Source organism: Schistocerca piceifrons, chromosome 2 (genome assembly GCF_021461385.2).
Source record: "Schistocerca piceifrons isolate TAMUIC-IGC-003096 chromosome 2, iqSchPice1.1, whole genome shotgun sequence".
NCBI classification, from domain to species: domain Eukaryota; kingdom Metazoa; phylum Arthropoda; class Insecta; order Orthoptera; family Acrididae; genus Schistocerca; species Schistocerca piceifrons.
This window is the reverse complement of record NC_060139.1, coordinates 556,248,967-556,275,031: the sequence shown is the minus strand read 5'-3', so window position 1 is coordinate 556,275,031 and position 26,065 is coordinate 556,248,967. Positions and strand designations below refer to the sequence as shown.

Below are 26,065 nucleotides of genomic sequence, written 5' to 3'. Positions count from 1 at the left end.
TGTACTGGAGGAACAGCAACATTGACCACTAAGTTAGGTAGGAGAAGTAAAAGTTGTACTTTTATTTACACATTTCTTGACAAGTTTACAGATTTATATGAATTATACAAATACTTATTTTATGAGAGGTGTCTCTCTTCTGTTAGAAGGCAGGTTTGTTGCAGATCTCCATGCTAATATATCCTGTGCAAGCTTCTTCATCTGCATATAACTACTACAAACTGCATCTATTTGAAATTGCTTATTGTATTCATTTCATTGTCTCCCAGTTATTACATACATACTTTCCTCCAATACCAGTGACAATTCCTTGACACCTCAGAATGTGTCCTTTCCTTTTTACCCAATTTGATTTATGACCAATTTATTACTTACCCATCCAATCTTCAGCATTTTGATGTAACATCACATTCCAAAAACTGCTATTTTATTGTTGTCTGAACTGCTTATCATCCACGTTTCAGTTCAATACATGGCTACACTGCAAACAAATACCTTCATAAAAGTATTTCTAACACTTAAGTCTACATCCAACATTTAACAGATTCCTCTTTTGCAGAAATATTTTCCTTGGTATAGCCACCCTGATTGTACATTTTCACTACGTTGAACATCATCAGTTATTTGGCTGCCCAAATAACAAAATTCTAGTACTACTTTTGGTGTTGCACTTTTGATTGAAGGGTAAACAAGAAAAGAGACTCAAATTTTATGTCTATCAGTGTTTTAACATTGATGTATGGAAACGAGATGTGGATGAATAAAAAAAATTATCAAAACTAAACTACAATCACCTGGAATGAAATTCCCCCGATCAATGAAAGGATACTTCCTAAAAGACAAAAGACACAATGAAGAGATAAGGCAGTAATTAAATAAATGTTTATCAAATGACAGAATTTCCCAAAATGAGAAATTGGGAACACCACATTTTTTGATTGGGTAATAGAATTCCAAAGTTTGCCCTTAGATATCATCCTACTGGAATAAGAGATGACATGTAAACTGAGATTAGAACAGGCTTTGTGTAATCCTGAAAGAGAAAGTAAGCAACAATTGTAGGCAACTCTACAGATACAATATTTGTGTAATTTCCCAGGAAGCAGATCAGATAAAAGGCTTTAGATACATATAGGAAGAGCTACCAGTTTAATTCATCTCAATCAGTAGCATCCAGACCTTGCTTCAAGAAATCAGAAACAGGTGTCACAATAGATAAACTAACATGAGGAAGAAATGCCAAAAAAATAAAGAACAGTTTTGCATAGATGGTTGTAAACTAATATTAATACCAACATTAAGCACCTATTGGTAATTATTGGCCATTTTATGTTTTCTTTTAGTATGCCACTTTCTCTGTTAATGTAATCCCCATTGGTAGGCAATACTTCTTGGTATTTGTGAGTGTGAAACAAACAAGTGTTGCTATAGTTAATTTGTCTTGTCTTTCACATAATAATTCCATTTATATATTTGTTAATTGGGCCCTGTTCTCGTCAAATGTGTGTAGTTTACACTGAATCAACTATGTGCAGCTGCAAGGATAATTAAAGGTTTTAAAACAAATTTTAATGTGTACTTGTTTCAAAAACCTCACATTAGTTAATCATCAATTAACCTGTTTTTCTTCTTTTACAGTCGCCTCAACCAGCAGCTATCCAAAGCATTAGTAGATAATGGAGTGGATCTAATTGTCATTGAAGGAATGGGACGTTCTGTACACACCAACCTGGAAGCAAAATTCACTTGTGAATGCCTCAAACTTGCCGTAATCAAAAACCGGTGGTTGGCCGCTCGACTTGGAGGAGACATGTATTGTGTCATGTGTAAATATGAGCAACCTCACCAGAGAAGCTAACACATATGGTTGTGTCAACCTATTTGCTACTTAGTTACTGGAGTTATATTTGGAACTTCACTACCATATTTATGGTATAATTTTCTCAGTATATATGGTCAACATGTGAACTACTTGATATGTTAAATCATCCACCCTTCCCTGGCCCAGCCCTAAGTCAAGAAAATAACATGGTGAAATGTGGGTTTACTGCTTATGTTCATTTCATTCTGATGCTGTATACAAAACAGAAACAAACATTGCCCTAAATTTTACTATTTTTTTCTGTAGCTCTGAATTTTTATTGGTAAGGAGTAGGCTGTTTTAAAGAAATTATTAAAAAATAATTTGCTTACACACAAAATCAACTGTTCAACAATCTCCAGTACAACAGTTTTACGTAACAAAAATATGAAAGTGTTTGCTGTTATTAAAGATATTATAAGTATCTATTACTTGAAGCAGAGCTTGTATTTTCCAAATTTTGTACACAGAAATGTAAAAAAAGACATAATAAAAAGTTATATTTGTTTATATGTAATTTATCTGAACATATAGTTATGTTTTCATGAGCTGTCTCAAGTATGTATTTATAAGGGATCTTTGATGGTTATTTTGACACAAGCTCGTAAAAATTACATGCTTGAATATCACTTTTTCAAATACTCACAGAAATCAGTTCCATATATGTTTTATAATTTAACTGAGAACAACTGAAATCGAACAAGTTTGGGTTTTTCTTTGTCAGCATACTGGGTGGAAAATGGAATGACAGCGTGTCACTGAGTATGACTCTCTAAATGTAGTTATCCCACTGAACTACAGATAAACTTAACATGACTTGATTTAGAAATTCCCATATACAGCAGAAATCTGCACTTGTGAGCAGTTGAATTAGACATACTTACTAACCTAGTAGCGGTAACAATATCTTTTGACCTGATGGCTGTAGCGACATATTGTGGCATGCACTCCACAAGACACAAAGTGTTGGTTGTATCGTGATCCCTAATCACTCATTTGGTGCCCACAACTCTTGGAAATAGGGGGAGCTGGGTCCATGGCATGCATGTTTTGATTGAAAGTTACAGAAGCACCCTTATTTCTATGGAGTGATGCTCAAACCATTCTGATACAATCTGAGAGCAATGAAGTGGTGCATATCTTGCTTTCGGTACATGTCACCTACAGCTTGCTGTAGGCTAGACAAACCAATGCAAGTGATCACAAAGTAGCTTCTTTTACCATTTGCCAGTGAAAGATGAAGTGTGTCCACTCCAGCTTGAACAGTGCCCTGCGGACCAGCAGAATGCATCAACATATGTAATTTTTGATCGTAAATTGCCATTGGCGTATACTGTGACTCACTGAATGAGGCAGTCTTTTTCCCACCATTTCAGCATTTAATCACTGCACTCTGTGATGAGAAGGCAGTACACAAGTGAGATAGTGATTAGGAGGAGGATGAGGAGTAGTTGCTGTTATTGTTCAACATTGAGTTGGGAAGTGATGTGCTGGACTGTGACCCTTTTGCACACTGTTAGTCCATTATAATCAACATCATCCCATGGCAGTTGACTCTGGGGACTGTGTTTTCCCCTGAATCAAGTTGCTAATGGTACACCCTAACCACAGATACACGTGAAATGCCCAGCGTTTGCACAACCACAGAGATGGAATGTGCTATGTGTAATGTGTCTACAATGTGGCAAATACAATGTGCATCAATATGCATCTTACACCTCCAACTTCCGACTGTCCTGCTGACAGCTCATGAAAATCTGGTACTCCGCAATCATTTGACACACTAGACTGTCCTACTGGTAGTGGAGCAAGGAGAGTTCTGTGCCCAACAAAAGCACTTCCAGTTACTTTCCACATATATTCAAAGTACCAAAGTTGTCATGATCAAATCCATAGCAGTGGTGGTCTGAATGCAAATATCCTAGAGAATTATGACTTCCTTCTGGGTGTTCTGCTGAGCTAATGTTTCCATTTTATGCAAACAACATTTTCCATGAATCTCACATTCTTTCCACAGTTTCCAGCTCTGATGGAAGTGATGATTGGCGAGGTCTTAATAAATTGAGTGCCAGAACCCCAGCCTTGATTAAAGTGAAACCTCTATCCCTGTTTATTAGGTTTTCTGGCACCTTAATTTTGACAGACTTGATTATGCTGGCCCACAAACTTGGTTTCTGCACCACAATAATTGTCTCATTGTGTTTCATTTCATGATTATATTCAAAGTAGTAATTAGTGACATGGCATAGAACTGAATCTATTTACAGTGATCAAGTGAATAGTTACCTGCTAAAGTTTATGTGAGAAATGCTTACGTCCAGGTTGCAAGTGCTGTCACTTGTAATTATGAGCTGCTGCATCTTGAAATAATATTCAGAGAAACCATGTATTTACATTAATGTGGATTCTTCACCATTGCAGTTGTGTGCTGGATTCTGAAAGTTTCGATAAATTCTCAACTTTTTTCTAAATAATAGAAAGCACTGCTTCTGAGACATGCTTATGTGGCACCTTACGTTACAACTGATGTATATGAGGCAACACATCATATACAATTAGTTCTCATACATTATATCAGTTCTGTTTGACACTAATGTGTGACAGTTCTGTATGAATCAGACAGCTAACAAAACACTATCTATCGTATGTGACATCAGAACATCTGTACCTGTTTACATGCACAAACAATAATAAAACTTCCAAAACAGTTTGCAGTTTTAAACTACATAACTAATAAGAATACTTTTAACTGTAACAACTATTGTTAGTCGGTTAGCTCAACAATGGGTAGCGTCGCTTCACCAAAGTGATATGTTAGTATGTTACGCCAAGTATACCCTCTCCCCTCTTAGACACACATTATGCTGCCATTGTAAGTATGAAATTCCATTTTAGTTATAAAAACTGAAATAAGAGAAACTTGCTCTTTTAATATTTTCAACTCTTAAACTATGTGAACTGGAAGCTATTCATTCATATCTTCACTAAGTGCTACCTTCACAATTCAACTCTGAATTAAATAAATACATCACAGCCCTAACTTGGCTTATCTATAATCAATTTGAACATTGTCTCAATTCATTTGTATGTGAGGACTAACCAGAGTGAGGTCTGATAAATCATTTACACTTCTGGCTTACTTACTACTTTTACACTTAACAAAGAATTTCTCAGTTAGTTATTCTCAAGTAACATCCAGTATCATCTCCCATCATGAATTTTACACTGCTAACTTGGACTGGAAACTACCTACGTGTTGCAACATCTTTGGCACTCCTTTAGCATCCAGATAAGAGTTTCTGCAGTAGAAACTATTGAAAATGGAAAGTAAGAGGATAGACATGGTATTCCTGGAGGAGCAGAAAGAAATGAAAAGTAAAACTAGGAATGTTAGAACCAAAGAAAGAAAGATGACAGCACACAAAGACAGATACTCTTGTACAAACTCAGCAAATATTGTTAGTATGATCAATTTCAAAGCATACAAATCACCACTAAAAATTATCATCCAATAAATTAGATATACAAAACACTTATAAAACACTAATTTATATGTGCAAAATAGGCACCTTATATATGTGTACTTGCAAAATGTGCACCCATAATAATTTGTTGGCTGCACACACTCATTATTATGATGAATGTTCAGAAAAGATTTACAATAGTAGTTTTTTGTACCTTATTTATTAATGAAGATCAGTCAATGTTCATGGGATTTCTCAATTCCCCATTAACAGTACACTGCTGTCACATACTGAGACCTTCATTATTGCACTACAGAACCATTGTTGGAGGTAATACATAGCATTCATCAACAGCTGCTTGCAATTCTTCGTTTTTGCTAAACCTCTTATCTCGTAGTGCATTCTTTGTTGTTGAATAAGTAAGATGGAGTGAGATCTGGTGAATATGATGGTTGTGGTACAGAGTGAACCCCAGTTATTGCTGAATTGTGGTACTGAAGGAGCACTTCTTGCGACCACTTTTCTGGTCACCTTTACTGAACCCTGCATCTGAGTTTTGTAAGGGTATTGGTGCACCCTGCTGTTGACACAGTCTCAATGTTCCCGGAGACCATGATTCTGACATATGACTAGGACTCACATTCTTGTGTGCAGATTCCTTTCTGCTAGCAAACTCACTGAGCCAGTTGTAAACAGTCTTTTGTGCAAGAATTTCTTGACCATACCCTGTAATTCAACTTTCTGACTATCTCTTGTTTCGACTCCTCCCTCCCACAAAAACCATGTAGCCCATCTTTGTCCACAATAGTCACCTTTCATCTTGTCCATGGCTTTCTCTGTTAGCAACAAACAAGTGCTGTCCTTGCACTACACATACTGGTCACAACTGCCATCTAGTCTGTGTAGTGTACTAGAATCAATTCATCATTTTATAAGAACATGTGCACATAGTTTGAGTGGTAAGATAACGGAATTGTAAATCACTTTTGAATGCCTAGTTTGAGTGGTCTTTGTAAGATAACTGAATTGTAAATCATTTTTAATGCCCTTTGTATATTTGATTGTATTTCTGAATAGACATTTTTTTCTTCAGCACAGCACAAACTTATTCATTATGTTACTGCCATTTAGCAAGAGGAGTTACAGTTTTAAGAAAAACAGTAACCTTTTGTAGCACTGCATATTATGCTCCCTCACTTATTATTACCTACATTAAGAACAGCACTCAAAACTCAAACACTTGCTTCCTTATTATCCATTTATTAACCCAAACCATTATATTGACTGGAGCATTTTCATTTCAGGTAAGTTCCTCTATTCTGAAGCTTTCAAATCAAGTCTCAAAACTAACAGTATCCTACTTCCATAGAAACTGTAATGCTGTTGCTAAATTTTCGGTGTCACTAAACTGAAGCAGCACCATGGCAGCCATGTCTAAGACAAGCATGTGGACACAGAAGCACCTGATATGTAATTCCACAAGCAAGCCTGTTTTACACCTTGAAGCAGCCAGGTTGAGCTGCACAGTCACGGTGACGTCACAGAAAGGCTCTGCAAGCATGGATCAGTATGTGGTATATTTCCACACCTTTCAAACAATGAACTGTTGATGTGCATGTGCCTAAAGCAGTTTTACGACACAACAAACTGCTATAAACACCATCTGATTCTAGCATACTTATGTGCAGTCTAGCAGCATCCTCCATAACATCGGGTCCAAATCAATTTTCCGCATGCTATGGGACAGCCAGCTCCACCAGACTAGCTCGCAATTCTAAGTCCACCACCATGGACCTAGGCGACAATGGGGAGTGATCCCTCAGGGGCCACAGCAGCACCGAATTGCTGCCACCCCTGAACACCAGGGTGAACTCCTACCCCAGTAGCCATGGTCACCTGTGGGAATTCATTTTGGTTTTGTTTTGCTTTAGGGTGCAAAAAACAACTGGGGTCATACATGCCCAAGTCAAAACTATAGAACATGAACACAGAGAGGAGTTAAACGACTCTATGTCAGTCCCAATTGACATAATAAAAGACAACTAAAACAGGCATGAAGAAAAAGGGCCAAAAAAGACACTATACAGAAACAGAGGTCCAAAACCAAAAATTAAATGGCCTTCACCATATTGCTTCAGCAGATAAAAAGTAAAATGCAGTTGACAGCCCCCGTGTAATTTGCTAAAACGGCTGATAAATCAGACGGCAAAACCAAGCGGGAATGTGTAAGTGGTTAAAAAAAGGGCATTCCATCAGGAAGTGGCAGACAGTTAAAACTTGGGCGCAATGTGTACAAAGTAGTGAGGTAGTGCCATTTAGTAAATGACGATGGCTACAAAGGCAGAGCCCAATATGCAGCCAAGTTAAAGTAATCTACTCCCGGCAGGAGGGCTGAGAGGAGGTTGTTCAAGTCGCTGGGAGAGGCTTAATAAGCCAAAGCTTATTCCTGTGAAGGGAGGACCATTGGCAATGCCAAAGAGATACCACTTCCTGACAGAGATCATTGGAGGGAATATAGGTACTCACGGGCTGAGATATGAGGACTGCAGCCTTGGCAGCAGCCTTGTTTCCTGGCAAACAGACATGACCAGGTACCCGCTGAAACATCACACGGTCTCCACCAAGAGTGAGCAAGTGACAGTTTTCCTGGACCCACTGCACTAAGAGATGGGCAATGTACAGCGCACATAGACTTTTAAGGGCACTGAATGAGTCTGAGCAGAGGACACAATTGAAAAGGCTGTGTTGCCGGATGTACTCCATGGCCTGATACAAGGCGAAGAGCTTGGCTGTAAATACTGAGGAGTGTGCCGGAAGACGATGCCAAAAGACATGGGTGCCAATGACGAATGCACACCCGAATCCACATTCAGTCCAAGAGCCATCAGTGTACAGAATAATACTATTCCAAAGTTCCATGAGAAGGTCGTGAAATGAAGGTGATAGACCGAGGATGGAGTAGTGTCCTTAGGAAGCAAATGAAGGCCAAGGTTAACATAGGCCACTTCAGGAAGCCAAGGTGGTGAAGGGTTCCACACCCACTGGGAAAGTTTCAGGTAGTGTGAAGCTAAGCCACTGTAGCAAGTGCTGAAAGTGGACTCCAGGAGGTAACAGAGAAGAGGGATGAGCCCCATACTGATGAAGCATAGGAGGGTTGACCACGCATGGCAGACAAACAATGTGCATACCTGCTGAGTAGAAAGTCATGGCGGTAGGACAGTGGTAGTTCAGCAGCTTCAGCATAAAGACTCTTATTCAGGCATGAGCCCCAGGAATTTCTTGGTTTCAGCGAACAGAAGGGCAACAGGCCCAAGATGTAGAGATGGCGGGAGAAACCATTTGCGTTGCCAGAAAACAATAGGTGGCAAAATCGTGAACGAAAAGGGAGCTGGAAATGCCCGGTGGGAGACAGGCCATTATAGCGTTAGTGGAAATAGCAGAGAGGACGATGCTCAGGACGGAACCGTGAGGCACACCATTTTCCTGGATAAAGGTGTCCAACAAGGCAGAATCCACACGCACCTTGAAAACTCGGTCTTGTAAAAATGTCTGAAGGAAACAGGGCAGGTGCCCACGGAAGCCCCACATGTAAAGAGTACGGTGGATACCAGTTCTCCGGCAGGTGTCGTAGGCCTTCTCCAAATCGAAAAACACAGCCACAGTCTGGGAATTCCACAGAAAACCAGTCATGAAATGGGTGGACACAGTAACAAGATGATCAATACAGAACACTGCGTTCAAAATCCACTCTGTGCATTCATCAAGTAAATTGCGAGACTCTAGCCACCACATCAGCCGAAGAATGCAACAACACTTTGCACACACCTGTTTATAACGAATGCAGTTCGCCATCATAGGGTGGTGGTTAAAAACGCGGAGAGCATGTCTCCATGCGTGCATTGCGTTGCAGCATGCGTCAGTCCACCAAGGGACTGGAACACGATGTGGTAAAGAGGAAGTGTGGGGACTGGAATGTTCTGCAGCAGTAAGGATAACGTTTGTGAGATATTCTACCTGGTCATCACAGCTGGGGAAATCTTGTTCTTCGAAGGTTGCCAGGGAGGAGTAAAGTTGCCATTTAGGCGTGCACGTGGATGGGGTAGGAGTCAGCAAACGGATAGCACACAGCCTTCAGGAGTGCACGGGGAGGAAGAAGAAAAAAGAGGATCCTCAAATGACGAAGGAACGAGAGGAGAAGGGAAACAAGGAAAGGAAAAGGGAGCGAAGAACAAAGGTGAGACTGTTCGTACGTCAGCAACAGAATGCAGAACATTCCCAATAATACTCCAGACATGTTCTCCAAGGGAGGGGAAAAAGACTAGCAAGAGGATAGACATGCAGCATGGAAGGGGAAAAAAATGCTGCAAAAGCTGGGTTCCCATGGTAGCCAAGCACGAACGCGCCAGAGAGTGGCGAGCCCACTGGTGGGGGGGGGGGGGGGGGGGGGGGAGAGGAATTCAGTGGATGTATTCATTACAGGCACTGCTTACTTGGGGCTGCATAGTGCTAACTTGGGCACACACTGCTGAGTAAGGTAAACAGTGTCAGCAAAGCAGGACGCGGACATCAGTTGACCTTCACACCACTGTGGCTTTCCGACATCATCAACATCCCCTGTGGACCATGTGCCTGCAGAGGGCATATGCATCCAGGGTCACCACAGCACTCCAAAGTTGTAATCTGAACTGAATAAAATATATTGTATCATGCAGCGGAGTTTTCCTAGGCAACCCCTGGCCAGCCCTTCCACCTCCACAACCCGCCACTCCACCACCTCTGCACTGCAGCGGCCCCATTCAGTTCTGCCAGGTTGCTATGAAACGATCAATTACAGAAGACTACGTCCCATATTTTGAGTTAGCTTATTCCTACTTTGTTAAGGATCCATACATGATTTTTGAGATTCCTTATGTAACATTACGAGTCAAAACAGCTGTAATGGAACTTTAATAGCGTAAAGTTATCGTTAAAAACGCACGCCGCGCGATTTGTTATGATTTGGTCAGTCATAATAGTAGTAACATGCTTTTGAATACAATTAAAATATAACGGCGATACCTGTTTAGCGTTATTGGAAATAATATGTAATAAATTAATGAGTAAGGTAGCCGATCCTATAAGAAGAGGTAAAATTGGGCATATTAAGGTGTTTTGCTTTATATCGACTAAGCCGATGATACGGCGTCTTTTTTTTCCGTTTACTCTTAGAAGAAAAAAAAGAAAACCAGTAACGAAGTGCTAATTGTGCGTTGTGAAAAATATAGGGGCAAATTTTAAATAGCTACAGTGTATAATCAGACTAACAAATGGACATTCAGTTACGCGAAATAGCGGACAGTGAAGTGTGGTCATTAAATTGAGTACACCTACAGGGCGGTCAATTCCAGGATAAGTCTATTCGCGTCTCACGAGGCACGCGGTATTGAGACCGGTTTTTTTTATTATATCACGGAGAGCGGGCTTCAATTTATAAAAAGGAGAAAAGCTGTATCATTATCATTGACTGTTGGTGTTATGCAACCAAAACTGTTCATCAAAGGGTTTCGGTGAATGAGTGGTGAATGCGAAATGAAACTGTGAACGAAGTTATGTTAAATAAAGCAGAAGAGACAAGACAGTTTGGTCGTATCTGTTATTATTCCATAAACCGTAACATTTATTCTCGTTGTACGAAGCCTTTATAGACGATCGTTATGACAATTTGCTTTGAAGGGATCTCGTTACGAGTTAAGTTTTGGGGACCTGGTCAACAGGGGATAGTTCATAACTACTGCAGCTATTCTGGAATCAGGTGCTACCGTGACCGTTGTGTGTTGTCTATGGCTTAAGGTCATCATGTCTCATGCTCTAAGATCGACGCGCCTTTCCTCTTGGTATAACGGTGTCTCACGGTAACCACGACAACGCAGACGGCGAAGGAAGATACGGTAGAAGTGGCGCCACAACGTGCGGCTCGATCGAGGAGGATTGCTGCATCGAGTCGAGTGTCATCCGGATTCACGAACCCTCGAGTTGGAAAATATTGTAGCAGCCAGTGAGTCTGTCCAATGAAAGAGGTATTCTTCAATAATCGCTAAAAGTGAGCGATACTACCAGGTATGATTAAAATAACTGTATAATTATAAAAAAAAAGGAAGTTGAGACTTGTGATTTCGGAAGATAAATATATATAAATACATAGTGAAAATAAGTGTATGTCTTGGTAGTGAATAATCATGTCAAAACGAACGAAAAGAATACATGATAATGTGCAGTTTAGTAGAGTAATGAGTAGAGAGAGTGAGAAAAGTGAAGAGGATAGGGATGATGCATCCCATGAGCTCAATGTGGGACAGGAGACATGTACAGATAATAATACAGTTATTGATTTAGAGCCGTTAGGAGATTCAAATACAATGATAAGTAAGGTAAGCAGCGTGGGAGAACATAAAGATCTTGAGGTTTCGGATGTAGATCAGCAAGTTGATCCTCAAAATGGAAATATTAATCAAAAAATGTTTGATATGCTGGTATCAATAAATACTCAAATGGGTGTAATGAATGGAAGACTTGGTTCACTAGAAAAAGATAATAAGCAATTAAAAGAGGACAATCAAAAGTTAAATGAAAAATTTGAGGCCAAATTTGGTTCATTAGAAGTTAAAATGGATTCTTTGGAAAGCAAACTGAACACCTTTGATTATAAACTGGAAAATACTAAGAAAGAATTAAAGGCGGACTAGGAGACTCAATTAAATGCGAAATTTGGAGAACTAGATGTAGAGTTTTATAACACCTTAGAAAGGCAATATAATAATTTAATGGGAAAACTTCATGACGTAGAAAAGAAATATGAGGTAGTTTCGAAGAGTTATGATGGCCTGTCCAATAGGATGTTTAAGTGTGAAAGCAGCTGTTTCAATGCTAGCGCACAGATAGAAGAGCTTTCGAAACAAATAGTCGAGTTTGAGTCTGATGCTCGTAAGGGGATTGACAAGTATTTAGTAGATCAAACTAAAAGACTTGACGAAGATCTATCTGAATGGATAGAAATAAAAGGAAATGAAATTGTAGACAAGGTTAAGACTACTATTGGATCCCAGCCAAATGAAAATATCAATGAGCACCTAAGTAGAAATGATGAATTAATTAAGCTCTTCACTAGCAAATTTCAGAAAATAAAAGACAAAATAGTTGATGAGTTACCTAAATGGCAAAAGGAAACCAATCATAAATTGGCGGAGTTAGAACGAAAGTCATCACAAAATTTGTTGACAGAGGACGAATGTTCGGAGAATAGGTCGGAAAACAACCGAACATGTGATAATACGAAGTACAATTGTGGTGAAAATTTGCATTGGGAAGTTGATGATTCGGTTGGTAAAGATGATGATTCTTTTGGTCAGCGAGGATATTTGTCTTCTTTAAAGGTGGAGAACAGCATTTTTAAAAGTAGACAATTCCCAACATTCTCCACTGGAAAGAACAACCTGCATCCGAAAATCTTTATCAATAATTTCAAAAGAATATTTCCGCGTAGCTGGTCAGAACACGACCGACTTCAATTTATAGTATCCAAAATTACCGGAGAAGCCGCATTATGGGCCGCCGAAGTAAGTGAAAGTTGCCATACTTGCGCTGAGTTTGAACAACTTTTTTTGGCTAAATACTGGTCGTCGAGTAAACAAGAGAAATTAAGAAAAGAGGTTTACCAACCTGAGTATTTTAACAGTAAAAGGAGTACTTTAAGGCAGTATTTTGAAAAGTACATAAATAAGACACGTTATTGGAGTGATCCAATTTCTCACAAGGAAGTGATCAGAATTTTGAAGGGAAGGTTGCCCATAAATATACGTGAAAAGTTAATAAATGTTCCTGACCACGATGTAGAACAATTCTTGTCGGTGATTGACTCAATAGATATGATTATGGAAGACGCAAGACAAATGAGTAGTAATCAAATGTCGACTCACCCTCATAGTAATACGAATAATTATAATAATAATTTAACGTATGATAATAATAATACCGAAAACCAGGTCAAACCCGCATCACAGGAGCGTGGACAATCTTCATCCTATGGTTGCAATAAAAACAATGATTATAATAAATATGGAAGAGATACTTACTGTGCTAGAGGTAAACCTCGATATGGTGACGCGAATGTGCATAGTAGTGATATTAATAAGGGTAACAGGTACCCAAGTGATGAACCCAATTGCATACGACCTTGGGAAGATAATTCGAAGCATAATGTTCATCAGCAGGATGGAACAAATGCCTCGAGTCCTCATCCAGCACAAGGAGTTATACCAATGGGCGAAGGAGCCTCCAATGTGCGACGGGGTGAATACCATAACTCGGATCATACTGTACGGATTGTGGAAGTTCATGAACCCCCACCGATGACTCAACGAGATAGATTAAACTAATACCAGTCACCAAATGCCTTCCTAGGATGACTGGAAAGGAGAAGGAAGGCAGGCATCAATTTGAACTGAGAGTATTAAGGTATAATAATGATCAGGATATAAGGAATGAATTAATTGAAGAAAAACCTGAAGTTTCTAATAAATGTGGACAAATTTTACAGGCAATAATTCCAACAAGTATAAATAATGTTGATGTTGAAATATTAATTGATACTGGAGCAACTATTAGTGTCATGACGTTGGACTGTTTAAAACAGATAAGCCGAGGGGTAAAAATGCCCACTTTTCCTATTACAGGATGTACCGTGTCTGGCGCGTTCAGCGCAAAAATGCAAAAAGTTGTGAAACAGGTACGTGTTGACTTTACAATACAGGGGGCTCAAATAGAAAGTACATTCCTGGTTGTTCCTAAAATGATAGTACCATGTATCTGGGGTTTGGATTTTTTATGTGAGACCGGTGCAATCATTAATTTAGAGAAAGGTGAATGTATATTTAATTCAAATGGTAATGTTTTGACAACTACCCTGAAAAAGGGCCGAGTAATTCCAAATCAATTGTGTATGAATCTAATGGCAAAATATGTCAGTATTGATGATGAAAATGTGTATGATATATGCCTTATTGAATGTTCTGAAGAAATGATGGATAAAATGTCATTGCAGGAAAAGGTGTTAGAATCAGAATATTTATCTGTTATCCAAAGGGATGAACTGTACTACTTGTTGGAAGCATATCAGTCAATTTTTAGTAAACGTCCGGGTATAATAAAAGACTTTGAATACCATATAAAGACGTATGCACATAAACCCTTTTGTCGTACTTCCTATTCTATCCCATGGACAAAGAAAGAAGTAGTCAGAAAGGAAATCAATAAAATGTTAGAATGGGGTATTATTGAGCCCTCAGATTCTGAATATTGTAACCCTCTTGTGGCGGTAATTAAACCCAATGGTGACATCAGATTGGTGTTGGATGCCAGAGAGATCAATAAGATCATTATACCTGTACAAACGCGACCGGAGAACCTAGAAGAGTTAGTACAAAAGTTTTATGGTGCCCGCTTCTTAACTTCTTTGGATATGCGTAGTTCATATTGGCAAACTAGAATATCGAAAGAATCTAGAAAATATACTGCATTCGTTTTTCTGGGCCGAAGTTACCAGTTTACTGTCATGCCATTTGGGTTGAAAATAAGCGGTGGTGTTTTCATATCGGCATTAGATACCGTACTGGGCAGAGACCTTTTGAATGAAGTTACTTTATATGTGGATGATTTGCTAATTGCTTCTGAAACTTGGGAGGAACATTTGGACTTATTAAGAAGAGTTTTTGCGAAATTTTTGGAATACGGAGTTACTGTAAATTTGAGCAAATCCAAGTTTGCTCATAACCAATTGAAATTTCTTGGACATATAATCACTCCTGAAGGGATAAAACCAAATCCTAAAAAGATGGATGCGATTAACAGATGTGCTTATCCAAAGAATAGAACGGAATTAAAGTCATTTATCGGCTTAGTTTCATTTTTTCGACGATTTTTACCCAATCAGTTAGGAAGTCAAGAATGTTTGTTACGGCTGTTAAGAAAAAATGTCATGTGGGAGCGGAATTCTGAATGCACGCAAGCTTTTGATAACATCCGCAATGCTTTGACTAATGCTCCACTGTTACATCATCCGAGACTTGATCAAGATTTTTATATTGCTGCGGATGCTTCTGAAACAGGATTGGGTGCCACTCTTTTCCAGATGGACAATCCAGAAGATATCAGTACCATCAAGATAATTGGGTTTGACAGCAGAACACTCTCTAGCTGTGAACGTGCATATTGTACTACTGAATTGGAAGTACTGGCCGTGGTCTGGTCACTTAGAAAGTTTCGCTATTTTGTATATGGAAAGAAGATCATTGTATTCTGCGACCACAAAGCTTTATCTTTTATTTTAACCCGGTGGGCCTTGCTACTGCAAGAATATGATATTATGCTCAAATACATCAGAGGGAAAGACAACATCATAGCCGATGCTCTTTCAAGATTACCGAAAAGAAAGAATGCTGACGAGTGTGAAGAACGGACTATTGACTTTAAAGTCATGAATTTATCAAGGCAATATTGTGAGAGGCAGATTTCACAGCTATCTCGAAGTCTTCCACAACTGCAAGAAGATGATAAGTTGTGGAAAGCCATTAGGCAGGCTGTTGAAAGCAAAACGCTAAGTCACTCTCAAGAACAGTATCAATTAAAATCCGGAATATTGTATCGGAGGAAGGATGAAGAAGATGTTTGGAAAGTTTGTGTTCCAAATAAATATTTAGAATCACTAGTATGGTACACTCACTTGAATTGGGGTCATTTTGGTGCCGCTAAATGTACAGCCAAAATAGCACAATACTGTTATCATCCAAATTTGGGATGTATAGCTACAAATATTATTAAGAAGTGCAAAATATGTCAGAAGGCGAAACCCATAAACTATTGTCGGAAGATAGAATTACATCCTATCATCCCACAACAACCTTTAATGTTGGTGTCATGTGACGTCTGTGGGCCATGTCCCATGACACGTGGACGGTTCAAATATGTATTGGCTTTCTATGATCTCTTTTCAAAATATGTGAAATTATATCCTTTGAAAAATCTCCACGTTCGACCCATGTTACGCAAATTTATCAACAACTATATAACTGAGCTTGGCAAACCTATAATGATCTTGACAGACAACGCTGCTTATTATACAAACAAAGTATGGAGAGACACTATGAAAGAACAAGGAATCCAGCACATTTACATCTCAAGATTTTACCCTTGTGGAAATCTGGTTGAAAGAATCTTCCGAGAGTTGAACCGATTTTTACGGACATACATACCCAAACAACATTATAAATGGATCGATTGGATTTATGAATTTGAGAAAGTGTATAATGACTTACCACACTTATCGACAGGTTATTCACCTAACCAAATAGTATTTGGTGAAAGTATTGTGCCAGAATGGATGAAGAAATTACCTGCAATAGAACAAAAGATTACCAAGAAAGAAGATATGGTGAAGAAGGTCTACGAAAACCTGAAGCATCAAGCACAATTGAGAAAAACCCGTTTTGATAAAAATGTGAAGAAAGTAGTCACATATGATGTAGGGGAAGAAATTTTATTGAGAAATCACCCAAAAGCATCAACCAGGAAAAGACTGAATAAGAAATGGCAATATTTATATACAGGTCCATATAAAATAATGAAAATACCTCATGAAGGGAGCTACCTCCTGGCAGATTGTGATACTGATGTAATTAAAGGCTTGTTCCCTCACATAGACCTGAAGAAGTATTATCAATAATGAGCAAAATATAGATTCAAGAAACACTGAATGATACCAAGACTACACTCAGTGCACTAAATAAAAGCACCAATGGATAAATACGTACTTATACTAACTTACAAAGAAAATTAAAGAATGTACCGATGATTTCCATGAGATACCTTCTTGGTATCAGCAACAATGACGACGCTGAAATACGATTTATCCTCTCACTGAACGACGGGGATGGATGATTTGAAAGTGGAATTAAGAGGAAAAGAAAAGGACCAAATCCTCTCTGGTTAAACAAGTGGCCTAATAAGGGTTTTGGCCTAGGATGCCAATCGTCGAACCCGGCTGTGATCCCTGCCTTGCACAGTCGGTTGAAGAACTGAGGGCTTCATCCAAGAAAAAAAAATGTGGTGTGAATATGAAGTGATTAGTGCGAAGTGCTTCTAAGACAACCTATAAACAAATGTGGAATTTAGTTAAGGGCATTTTGTCTAGGCCCATTAACTCAACTTAAATATTGTAGAATGTATGTACTGACTTGTTGAGTGAATCTGAGAGTGAGTGTATTCGCCGAAACAAATACCCTCTCCTGTCACAGTACACAAAAAAAAAATTAAGCCTGTTCTGTCTGGAACCCTCTTCAAGACATCACAGTCTGGGGGGCCGTGTAACATTACGAGTCAAGACAGCTGTAACGGAACTTTAATAGCGTAAAGTTATCGTTAAAAACGCACGCCGCGCGATTTGTTATGATTTGGTCGGTCATAATAGTAGTAACATGCTTTTGAATACAATTAAAATATAACGGCGATACCTGTTTAGCGTTATTGGAAATAATATGTAATAAATTAATGAGTAAGGTAGCCGATCCTATAAGAACAGGTAAAATTGGGCATATTAAGGTGTTTTGCTTTATATCGACTAAGCCGATGATACGGCGTCTTTTTTTTCCGTTTACTCTTAGAAGAAAAAAAAGAAAACCAGTAACGAAGTGCTAATTGTGCATTGTGAAAAATATAGGGGCGAATTTTAAATAGCTACTACAGTGTATAATCAGACTAACAAATGGACATTCAGTTACGCGAAATAGCGGACAGTGAAGTGTGGTCATTAAATTGAGTACACCTACAGGGCGGTCAATTCCAGGATAAGTCTATTCGCGTCTCACGAGGCACGCGGTATTGAGACCGGTTTTTTTTATTATATCACGGAGAGCGGGCTTCAATTTATAAAAAGGAGAAAAGCTGTATCATTATCATTGACTGTTGGTGTTATGCAACCAAAACTGTTCATCAAAGGGTTTCGGTGAATGAGTGGTGAATGCGAAATGAAACTGTGAACGAAGTTATGTTAAATAAAGCAGAAGAGACAAGACAGTTTGGTCGTATCTGTTATTATTCCATAAACCGTAACATTTATTCTCGTTGTACGAAGCCTTTATAGACGATCGTTATGACAATTTGCTTTGAAGGGATCTCGTTACGAGTTAAGTTTTGGGGACCTGGTCAACAGGGGATAGTTCTTAACTACTGCAGCTATTCTGGAATCAGGTGCTACCGTGACCGTTGTGTGTTGTCTATGGCTTAAGGTCATCATATCTCATGCTCTAAGATCGACGCGCCTTTCCTCTTGGTATAACGGCGTCTCACGGTAACCACGACAACGCAGACGGCGAAGGAAGATACGGTAGACTTATATTCTGTCTCCTCAGTATAATTCTGTGTGTTCCACTCAGTGTGACCCAAGTCCAGTTTTTCTTATTACTGGCACATTGTGCTGCTTAATTGCACATTAGGATTCCAACTGAATGTTATCACACCTTTTCAAATTCTGTATAATTGTAGCTTTCAGCCTTCCTTCTGTTCCCCTCTTTGACATAACAATACTACCACCCAGCATTTGTGTAGTCAGATCTGGATTAAAATTAAAGCACTGAGGTAATGTACAAACTCTCTGCTTTAGTACTAACATTACTTACCCATATCTTACAACCCCTTCATCCAAATACTCCTAAATGTAAGCATTCTACCAATTGTTTATGCTCAGATTAATTATAAGAGCTTATATGTAAACAGTCATTTTACAGTGACTCTGGTCAATCTGTATATTGAGCAAGCAGTAAAGGAAACAAAAGAAAAATTTGGAGTAGGTATTAAAATCCATGGAGAAGAAATAAAAACTTTGAGGTTCGCCGATGACATTGTAATTCTGTCAGAGACAGCAAAGGACTTGGAAGAGCAGTTGAACGGAATGGATGGTGTCTTGAAGGGAGGATATAAGATGAACATCAACAAAAGCAAAACGAGGATAATGGAATGTAGTCGAATTAAGTCGGGTGATGCTGAGGGTATTAGATTAGGAAATGAGACACTTAAAGTAGTAAAGGAGTTTTGCTATTTGGGGAGCAAAATAACTGATGATGGACGAAGTAGAGAGGATATAAAATGTAGACTGGCAATGGCAAGGAAAGCGTTTCTGAAGAAGAGAAATTTGTTAACATCGAATATAGATTTAAGTGTCAGGAAGTTATTTCTGAAAGTATTTGTATGGAGTGTAGCCATGTATGGAAGTGAAACATGGACGGTAAATAGTTTGGACAAGAAGAGAATAGAAGCTTTTGAAATGTGGTGCTACAGAAGAATGCTGAAGATTAGATGAGTAGATCACATAACTAATGAGGAAGTATTGAATAGGATTGGGGAGAAGAGAAGTTTGTGGCACAACTTGACCAGAAGAAGGGATCGGTTGGTAGGACATGTTCTGAGGCATCAAGGGATCACCAATTTAGTATTGGAGGGCAGCGTGGAGGGTAAAAATCATAGGGGGAGACCAAGAGATGAATACACTAAGCAGATTCAGAAGGATGTAGGTTGCAGTAGGTACTGGGAGATGAAGAAGCTTGCACAGGATAGAGTAGCATGGAGAGCTGCATCAAACCAGTCTCAGGACTGAAGACCACAACAACAACAACAACAACAACAACTGGTCACAATGAAATATATTTTGTGGCATCTCAAGAAAACATTCTTCACTGTGTAGGAAGCAAATGGAACAGTAAAACTGTAACATTGTTATTTAGCACCTGAGTCTTCAAATTTATCATTGTCGTCTTAAGCCCAAAGACTGGTATAATGCAGCTCTTTATGCTAGTCTATACTGTGAAGATCTTATCATTTCTGCATAAATTCTGCACCCAACAGAACTGGATCTGTTTGCAGTGATTGAGTGAAGGGTTACCCACTGTAGTTTGTGTGAGAAATGTGTATGTCCAAATTGTGAGTGCTGTTACTTAAATTATGAACTGCTGCATCTTGAAATGATGTTCAGACAAATTATTAGGTTAGCATTAATGTTGAGTTCTTCACTATTGCACTTGTGTGGAAAGACGGTTATGGGGTCTTTCCATTACAATTGGTGTATATAACGAAAGACTTCACATACCATTAGTGACCATACATTCGATATGATGTTACATCAATCATGTTTGGCATTAATGACTCACAATTCTGTACAAATCTGACAGTAACAAAACATCATGTATTCCTTGATGTCGGCACAAATGTCATAACATTCAAACAGATTGTGATTTTAAACTACATAACTAATGAAACTTCCTGGCAGATTAAAACTGTGTGCCCGACCGAGACTCGAACTCAGGACCTTTGCCTTTCGCGGGCAAGTAGGAGACAAGGTACTGGCAGAAGTAAAGCTGTGAGTACCGGGCGTGAGTCGTGCTTCGGTAGCTCAGATGGTAGAGCACTTGACCGAGAAAGGCAAAGGTCCCGAGTTCGAGTCTCGGTCGGGCACACAGTTTTAATCTGCCAGGAAGTTTCATATCAGCGCACACTCCGCTGCAGAGTGAAAATCTCATTCTGGATACATAACTAATATAAATAATTTTAACTGTTGTGACCATCATTCATCAGTTACGTAGAAGTCAGGTAATATAACTTTACCGAAGTGATATGCTACACCACATAAGCCTTTTGTAAAAAAAAAAAAAAAAAAAAAAAAAAAGGGGGGGGGGGGGGTTCAAATGGCTCTGAGCACTATGGGACTTAACTGCTGTGGACATCAGTCACTTAGAACTACGTAAACCAAACTAACCTAAGGACATCACACACATCCATGCCCGAGGCAGGATTCGAACCTGCGACCATAGCGGTCACGCGGTTCCAGACTGTAGCACCTAGAACTGCACAGCCACTTCGGCCGGCTAAGCCTTTTGTGTCATAAATTTCTTTTCTCCCTGACTTAGTTAAGAACCTCTTCATTAGCTAATCCAAACTATATGTCTGTCTTCAGCATTCTACCTTGACGCAACATTACACAATCCTCTGTTCTCTTCTTGTTTTTACTGTTTACTGCAATGTTTCACTTCCACATATGGCTATCCTCTAGAAAAATATATTCAGAAAAAAAAACCTTCCAAACAATTTAATGTGTATAAGGTGCTAACATATTTCTCTTTTCAAGAACATATTTTATGCCAGAGCCTGTGTGCATTTTACATCCTCTTTATTTATCCCATTGTCAGTTATTTTAGTGTACAGATAGCGAAACTTGTGTACTAGTTTTAGTGTCTCATTTCCTAATTGCTTCCCATCAAGCATTACCTCATATAATTTGACTAACTCGACTAATGCTCTCTTCAAAACACTGTCCAGTCAGCTCTACTGCTCTTTCAACTACTATGCTGTCTCTGATAAAATTACATTACTTCTGTAATACTACTTTAATAACTTTTCCAAAATTCTCCTTTGTTTCCTTTAAACGTGCTCAATGTACAGATTGAATAGCATGAGGGATAGGCTACAACCTTTCCTCACAACCTCTTTTTTTTTAACCTATATCCTTTTTTATTCAACCTCTGTTCACTGTATTTCATCCCCCCATACATCAAAATTTCAAAGACTGCATCCAAGTCTGCAATGTCAAAATCTGTTTTCCCCCTCCCCCCTAAATGTGCAGATGCTATAAATACAGGGTTTGGCTTTCTTCAGCCTATCTTCTCTGATAAGTTAAAGATAATTACTGCCTTATGTGTTCCCGCATTTCTCTGGAACTCAAATTGCTCTTCCTTAGGTCAACTTACACCAGTCAATGTTAGTATTTTGCAGTCACAAACAATTAAACTCATGGTTTGATTATATTCACACCTGCTGGCATCTGCCTTATTCAGAATACCTGCCACCAAAAAAGAAGAAGAAGAAGAAATGTTCCTAATGGTCCTTCCACAGATCACAAGTGGAACAGTCTGCATGGACGTGAGATAGGTTAAAATTGTTTTAATTTATGAGGTAATCACAAATCTGGGGTCTAGAGGAATATTCAGTACTAGTCATCGACTCTGACAAACGATGTTATGTTAGTGGCTGCTGTGACATCATCTTCTAGTGCATATTTTGACAGTTTTGTTGTTAGCAGGCAAAGATGTTGTTGTTGTTGTTGTTGTTGTGGTCTTCAGTCCAGAGACTGGTTTGATGCAGCTCTCCATGCTACTCTATCCTGTGCAAGCTTCTTCATCTCCCAGTACCTACTGCAGCCTACATCCTTCTGAATCTGCGTAGTGTATTCACCTCTTGGTCTTCCTCTACGATTTTTACCCTCCATGCTGCCCTCCAGTACTAAATTTGTGATCCCTTTATGCCTCAGAACATGTCCTACCAACCAATCCCTTCTTCTGGTCAAGTTGTGCCACAAACTCCTCTTCTCCCCAATTCTATTCAATACCTGCTCATTAGTTATGTGATCTATCCATCTAATCTTCAGCATTCTTCTGTAGCACCACATTTCAAAAGCTTCTATTCTCTTCTTGTGTAAACTATTTATCGTCCATGTTTCACTTCCATCCATGGCTACACTCCATACAAAAACTTTCAGAAACGGCTTCCTGACACCTAAATCTATACTCGATGTTAACAAATTTCTCTTCTTCAGAAACGCTTTCCTTGCCATTGCCAGTCTACATTTTATATCCTCTCTACTTCGACCATCATCATTTACTTTGCTCCCCAAATAGCAAAACTCCTTTACTACTTTAAGTGTCTCATTTCCTAATCTAATTCCCTCAGCATCACCCGACTTAATTTGACTACATTCCATTATCCTTGTTTTGCTTTTGTTGATGTTCATCTTATACCCTCCTTTCAAGACACTGTCCATTCTGTTCAACTGCTCTTCCAAGTCTTTTGCTGTCTCTGACAGAATTACAATGTCATCGGCGAACCTCAGATTTTATTTCTTCTCCATGGATTTTAATACTTACTCTGAACTTTTCTTTTGTTTCCTTTACTGCTTGCTCAATATACAGATTGAATAGCATTGGGGAGAGGCTACAACCCTATATCACTCCCTTCCCAACCACTGCTTCCCGTTCATGTCCCTCGACTCTTATAACTGCCATCTGCTTTCTGTACAAATTGTAAATAGCCTTTTGCTCCCTGTATTTTACCCGTGCCACCTTCAGAATTTGAAAGAGAGTATTCCAGTCAACATTGTCAAAAGCTTTCTCTAAGTCTACAAATGCTAGAAACATAGGTTTGCCTTTCCTTAATCTTTCTTCTAAGATAAGTCGTTGGGTCAGTACTGCCTCACGTGTTCCAACATTTCTACGGAATCCAAACTGATCTTCACCGAGGTCGGCTTCTACCAGTTTTTCCATTCGTCTGTAAAGAATTCGCAATAGTATTTTGCAGCTGTGACTTATTAAACTGAAAGTTCGGTAATTTTCACATCTGTCAACACCTGCTTTCTTTGGGATTGGAATTATTATATTCTTCTTGAAGTTTGAGGGAATTTTGCTTGTCTCATAATCTTGCTCATCAGATGGAGGAGTTTTGTCAGGACTGGCTCTCCCAAGGCTGTCAGTAGTTCTAATGGAATGTTGTCTACTCCCGTGGCCTTGTTTCAACTTAGGTCTTTCAGTGCTCTGTCAAACTCTTCACACAGTATTGTATCTCCCATTTCATCTTCATCTACATCCTCTTCCATTTCCATAATATTGTCCTCAAGTACATCGCCCTTGTATAGACCCTCTATATACTCCTTCCACCTTTCTGCTTTCCCTTCTTTGTTTAGAACTGGGTTTCCATCTGAGCTCTTGATATTCATACAAGTGGTTCTCTTTTCTCCAAAGGTCTCTTTAATTTTCCTGTAGGCAGTATCTATCTTACCCCTCGTGAGATAAGCCTCTACATCCTTACATTTGTCCTCTAGCCATCCCTGCTTAGCCATTTTGCACTTCCTGTCGATCTAATTTTTGAGACCTTTGTAATCATTTTTGTATGCTTCATTTACTGCATTTTTGTACTTTCTCCTTTCATCAATTAAATTCAGCATCTCTTCTGTTACCCAAGGATTTCTACTAGCCCTCGTCTTTTTACCTACTTGATCCTCTGCTGCCTTCACTACTCCATCCCTCAGAGCTACCCATTCTTCTTCTACTGTATTTCTTTCCCACATTCCTGTCAATTATTCCCTTATGTTCTCCCTAAAAATCTTTTCAACCTCTGGTTTAGTCAGTTTATCCAGGTCCATCTCCTTAAATTCCCACCTTTTTGCAGTTTCTTCAGTTTTAATCTACAGTTCATAACCAATAGATTGTGGTCAGAGTCCACATCTGCCCCTGGAAATGTCTTACAATTTAAAATCTGGTTCCTAAATCTCTGTCTTACCATTATATAATCTATCTGAAACCTAGTATCTCCAGGGTTCTTCCATGTATACAACCTTCTTTCACGATTTTTGAACCAAGTGTTAGCTATGATTAAGTTATGCTCTGTGCAAAATTCTACCAGCCGGCTTCCTCTTGCATTTCTTAGCCCCAATCCATATTCACCTACTACGTTTCCTTCTCTTCCTTTTCCTACTGTTGAATTCCAGTCACCCATGACTATTAAATTTTTGTCTCCTTTCACTATCTGAATAATTTCTTTTATCTCATCATACATTTCATCAATTTCTTCGTCATCTGCAGAGCTAGTTGGCATATAAACTTGTACTACTGTAGTAGGTGTGGGCTTCGTGTCTGTCTTGGCCACAATTATGCATTCACTATGCTGTTTGTAGTAGATTACCCACACTCCTATTTTTTTAAATTCATTATTAAACCTACTCCTGCTTTACCCCTATTTGATTTTGTATTTATAACCCTGTATTCACCTGACCAAAAGTCTTGTTCCTCCTGCCACCAAACTTCACTAATTCCCACTATATCTAACTTTAACCTATCCATTTCCATTTTTAAATTTTCTAACCTACCTGCCCGATTAAGGGATCTGACATTCCACATTCCGATCCGTAGAACGGCAGTTTTCTTTCTCCTGATAACGATGTCCTCTTGAGTAGTCCCCGCCCGGAGATCCGAATGGGGGACTATTTTACCTCCAGAATATTTTACCCAAGAGGATGCCATCATCATTTAATCATACAGTAAAGCTGCATGCCCTCGGTATAAATTACGGCTGTAGTTTCCCCTTGCTTTCAGCCGTTCACAGTACCAGCACAGCAAGGCCGTTTTGGTTAGTGTTACGAGGCCAGGTCAGTCAATCATCCAGACTGTTGCCCCTGCAACTACTGAAAAGGCTGCTGCCCCTCTTCAGGAACCACATGTTTGTCTGGCCTCTCAACAGATACCTCTCCGTTGTGGTTGCACCGGTACGGCTATCTGTATCATTGAGGCACGCAAGCCTCCCCACCATTGGTAAGGTCCACGGTTCATGGGGGGGAAGATGATGATTGTGAAAGCAAAAACGCTGGTTCTGATCTGTAGCTTAGCCTGTTTGAAAAAATTGCCACTGATATGATGATACAGTCACTACGTTCTTTATGGTTTTTGTCGCATGTTTCCTATGTCAATGATCAAAGCTGACAACTAGTATTGAATATTCCTCTCGCTCCTAAATCTGGTCCTATTTTTATTTTACTAGACACCATCTGATAAAAAATGGTGAAGCACAAAGAAAGGAAGGAAGAAATGAAATTTCAGAATGGATTGAGAGGTTATATGATGTT

At 39.1% G+C, this 26,065-nt stretch overlaps 1 protein-coding gene and 1 long non-coding RNA gene across 4 annotated transcripts in view; one reads left to right on the top strand and one right to left on the bottom strand.

The window, feature by feature from the left end:
- LOC124773720 (4'-phosphopantetheine phosphatase) overlaps positions 1–2,341 on the top strand; it is a 158,868-nt gene extending 156,527 nt beyond the window's left edge. For 2 of the 3 annotated variants that reach the window (XM_047249426.1, XM_047249425.1), the window contains exon 15: positions 1,639–2,341. In XM_047249426.1, the coding sequence (XP_047105382.1) occupies positions 1,639–1,858 (220 nt within the window). In that variant the 3' untranslated portion in view covers positions 1,859–2,341. The remainder of the gene's footprint in view (positions 1–1,638) is intronic. The other variant, XR_007014876.1, reaches the window with a different exon arrangement.
- The window catches only part of LOC124773909, a 40,434-nt gene continuing 14,414 nt past the window's right edge, over positions 46–26,065 (bottom strand). The window contains exons 2-3 of the long non-coding RNA XR_007014969.1: positions 4,148–4,296; positions 46–481 (exon numbers count right to left, since the gene is read on the bottom strand). This is a non-coding gene — a long non-coding RNA (uncharacterized LOC124773909). The remainder of the gene's footprint in view (positions 482–4,147; positions 4,297–26,065) is intronic.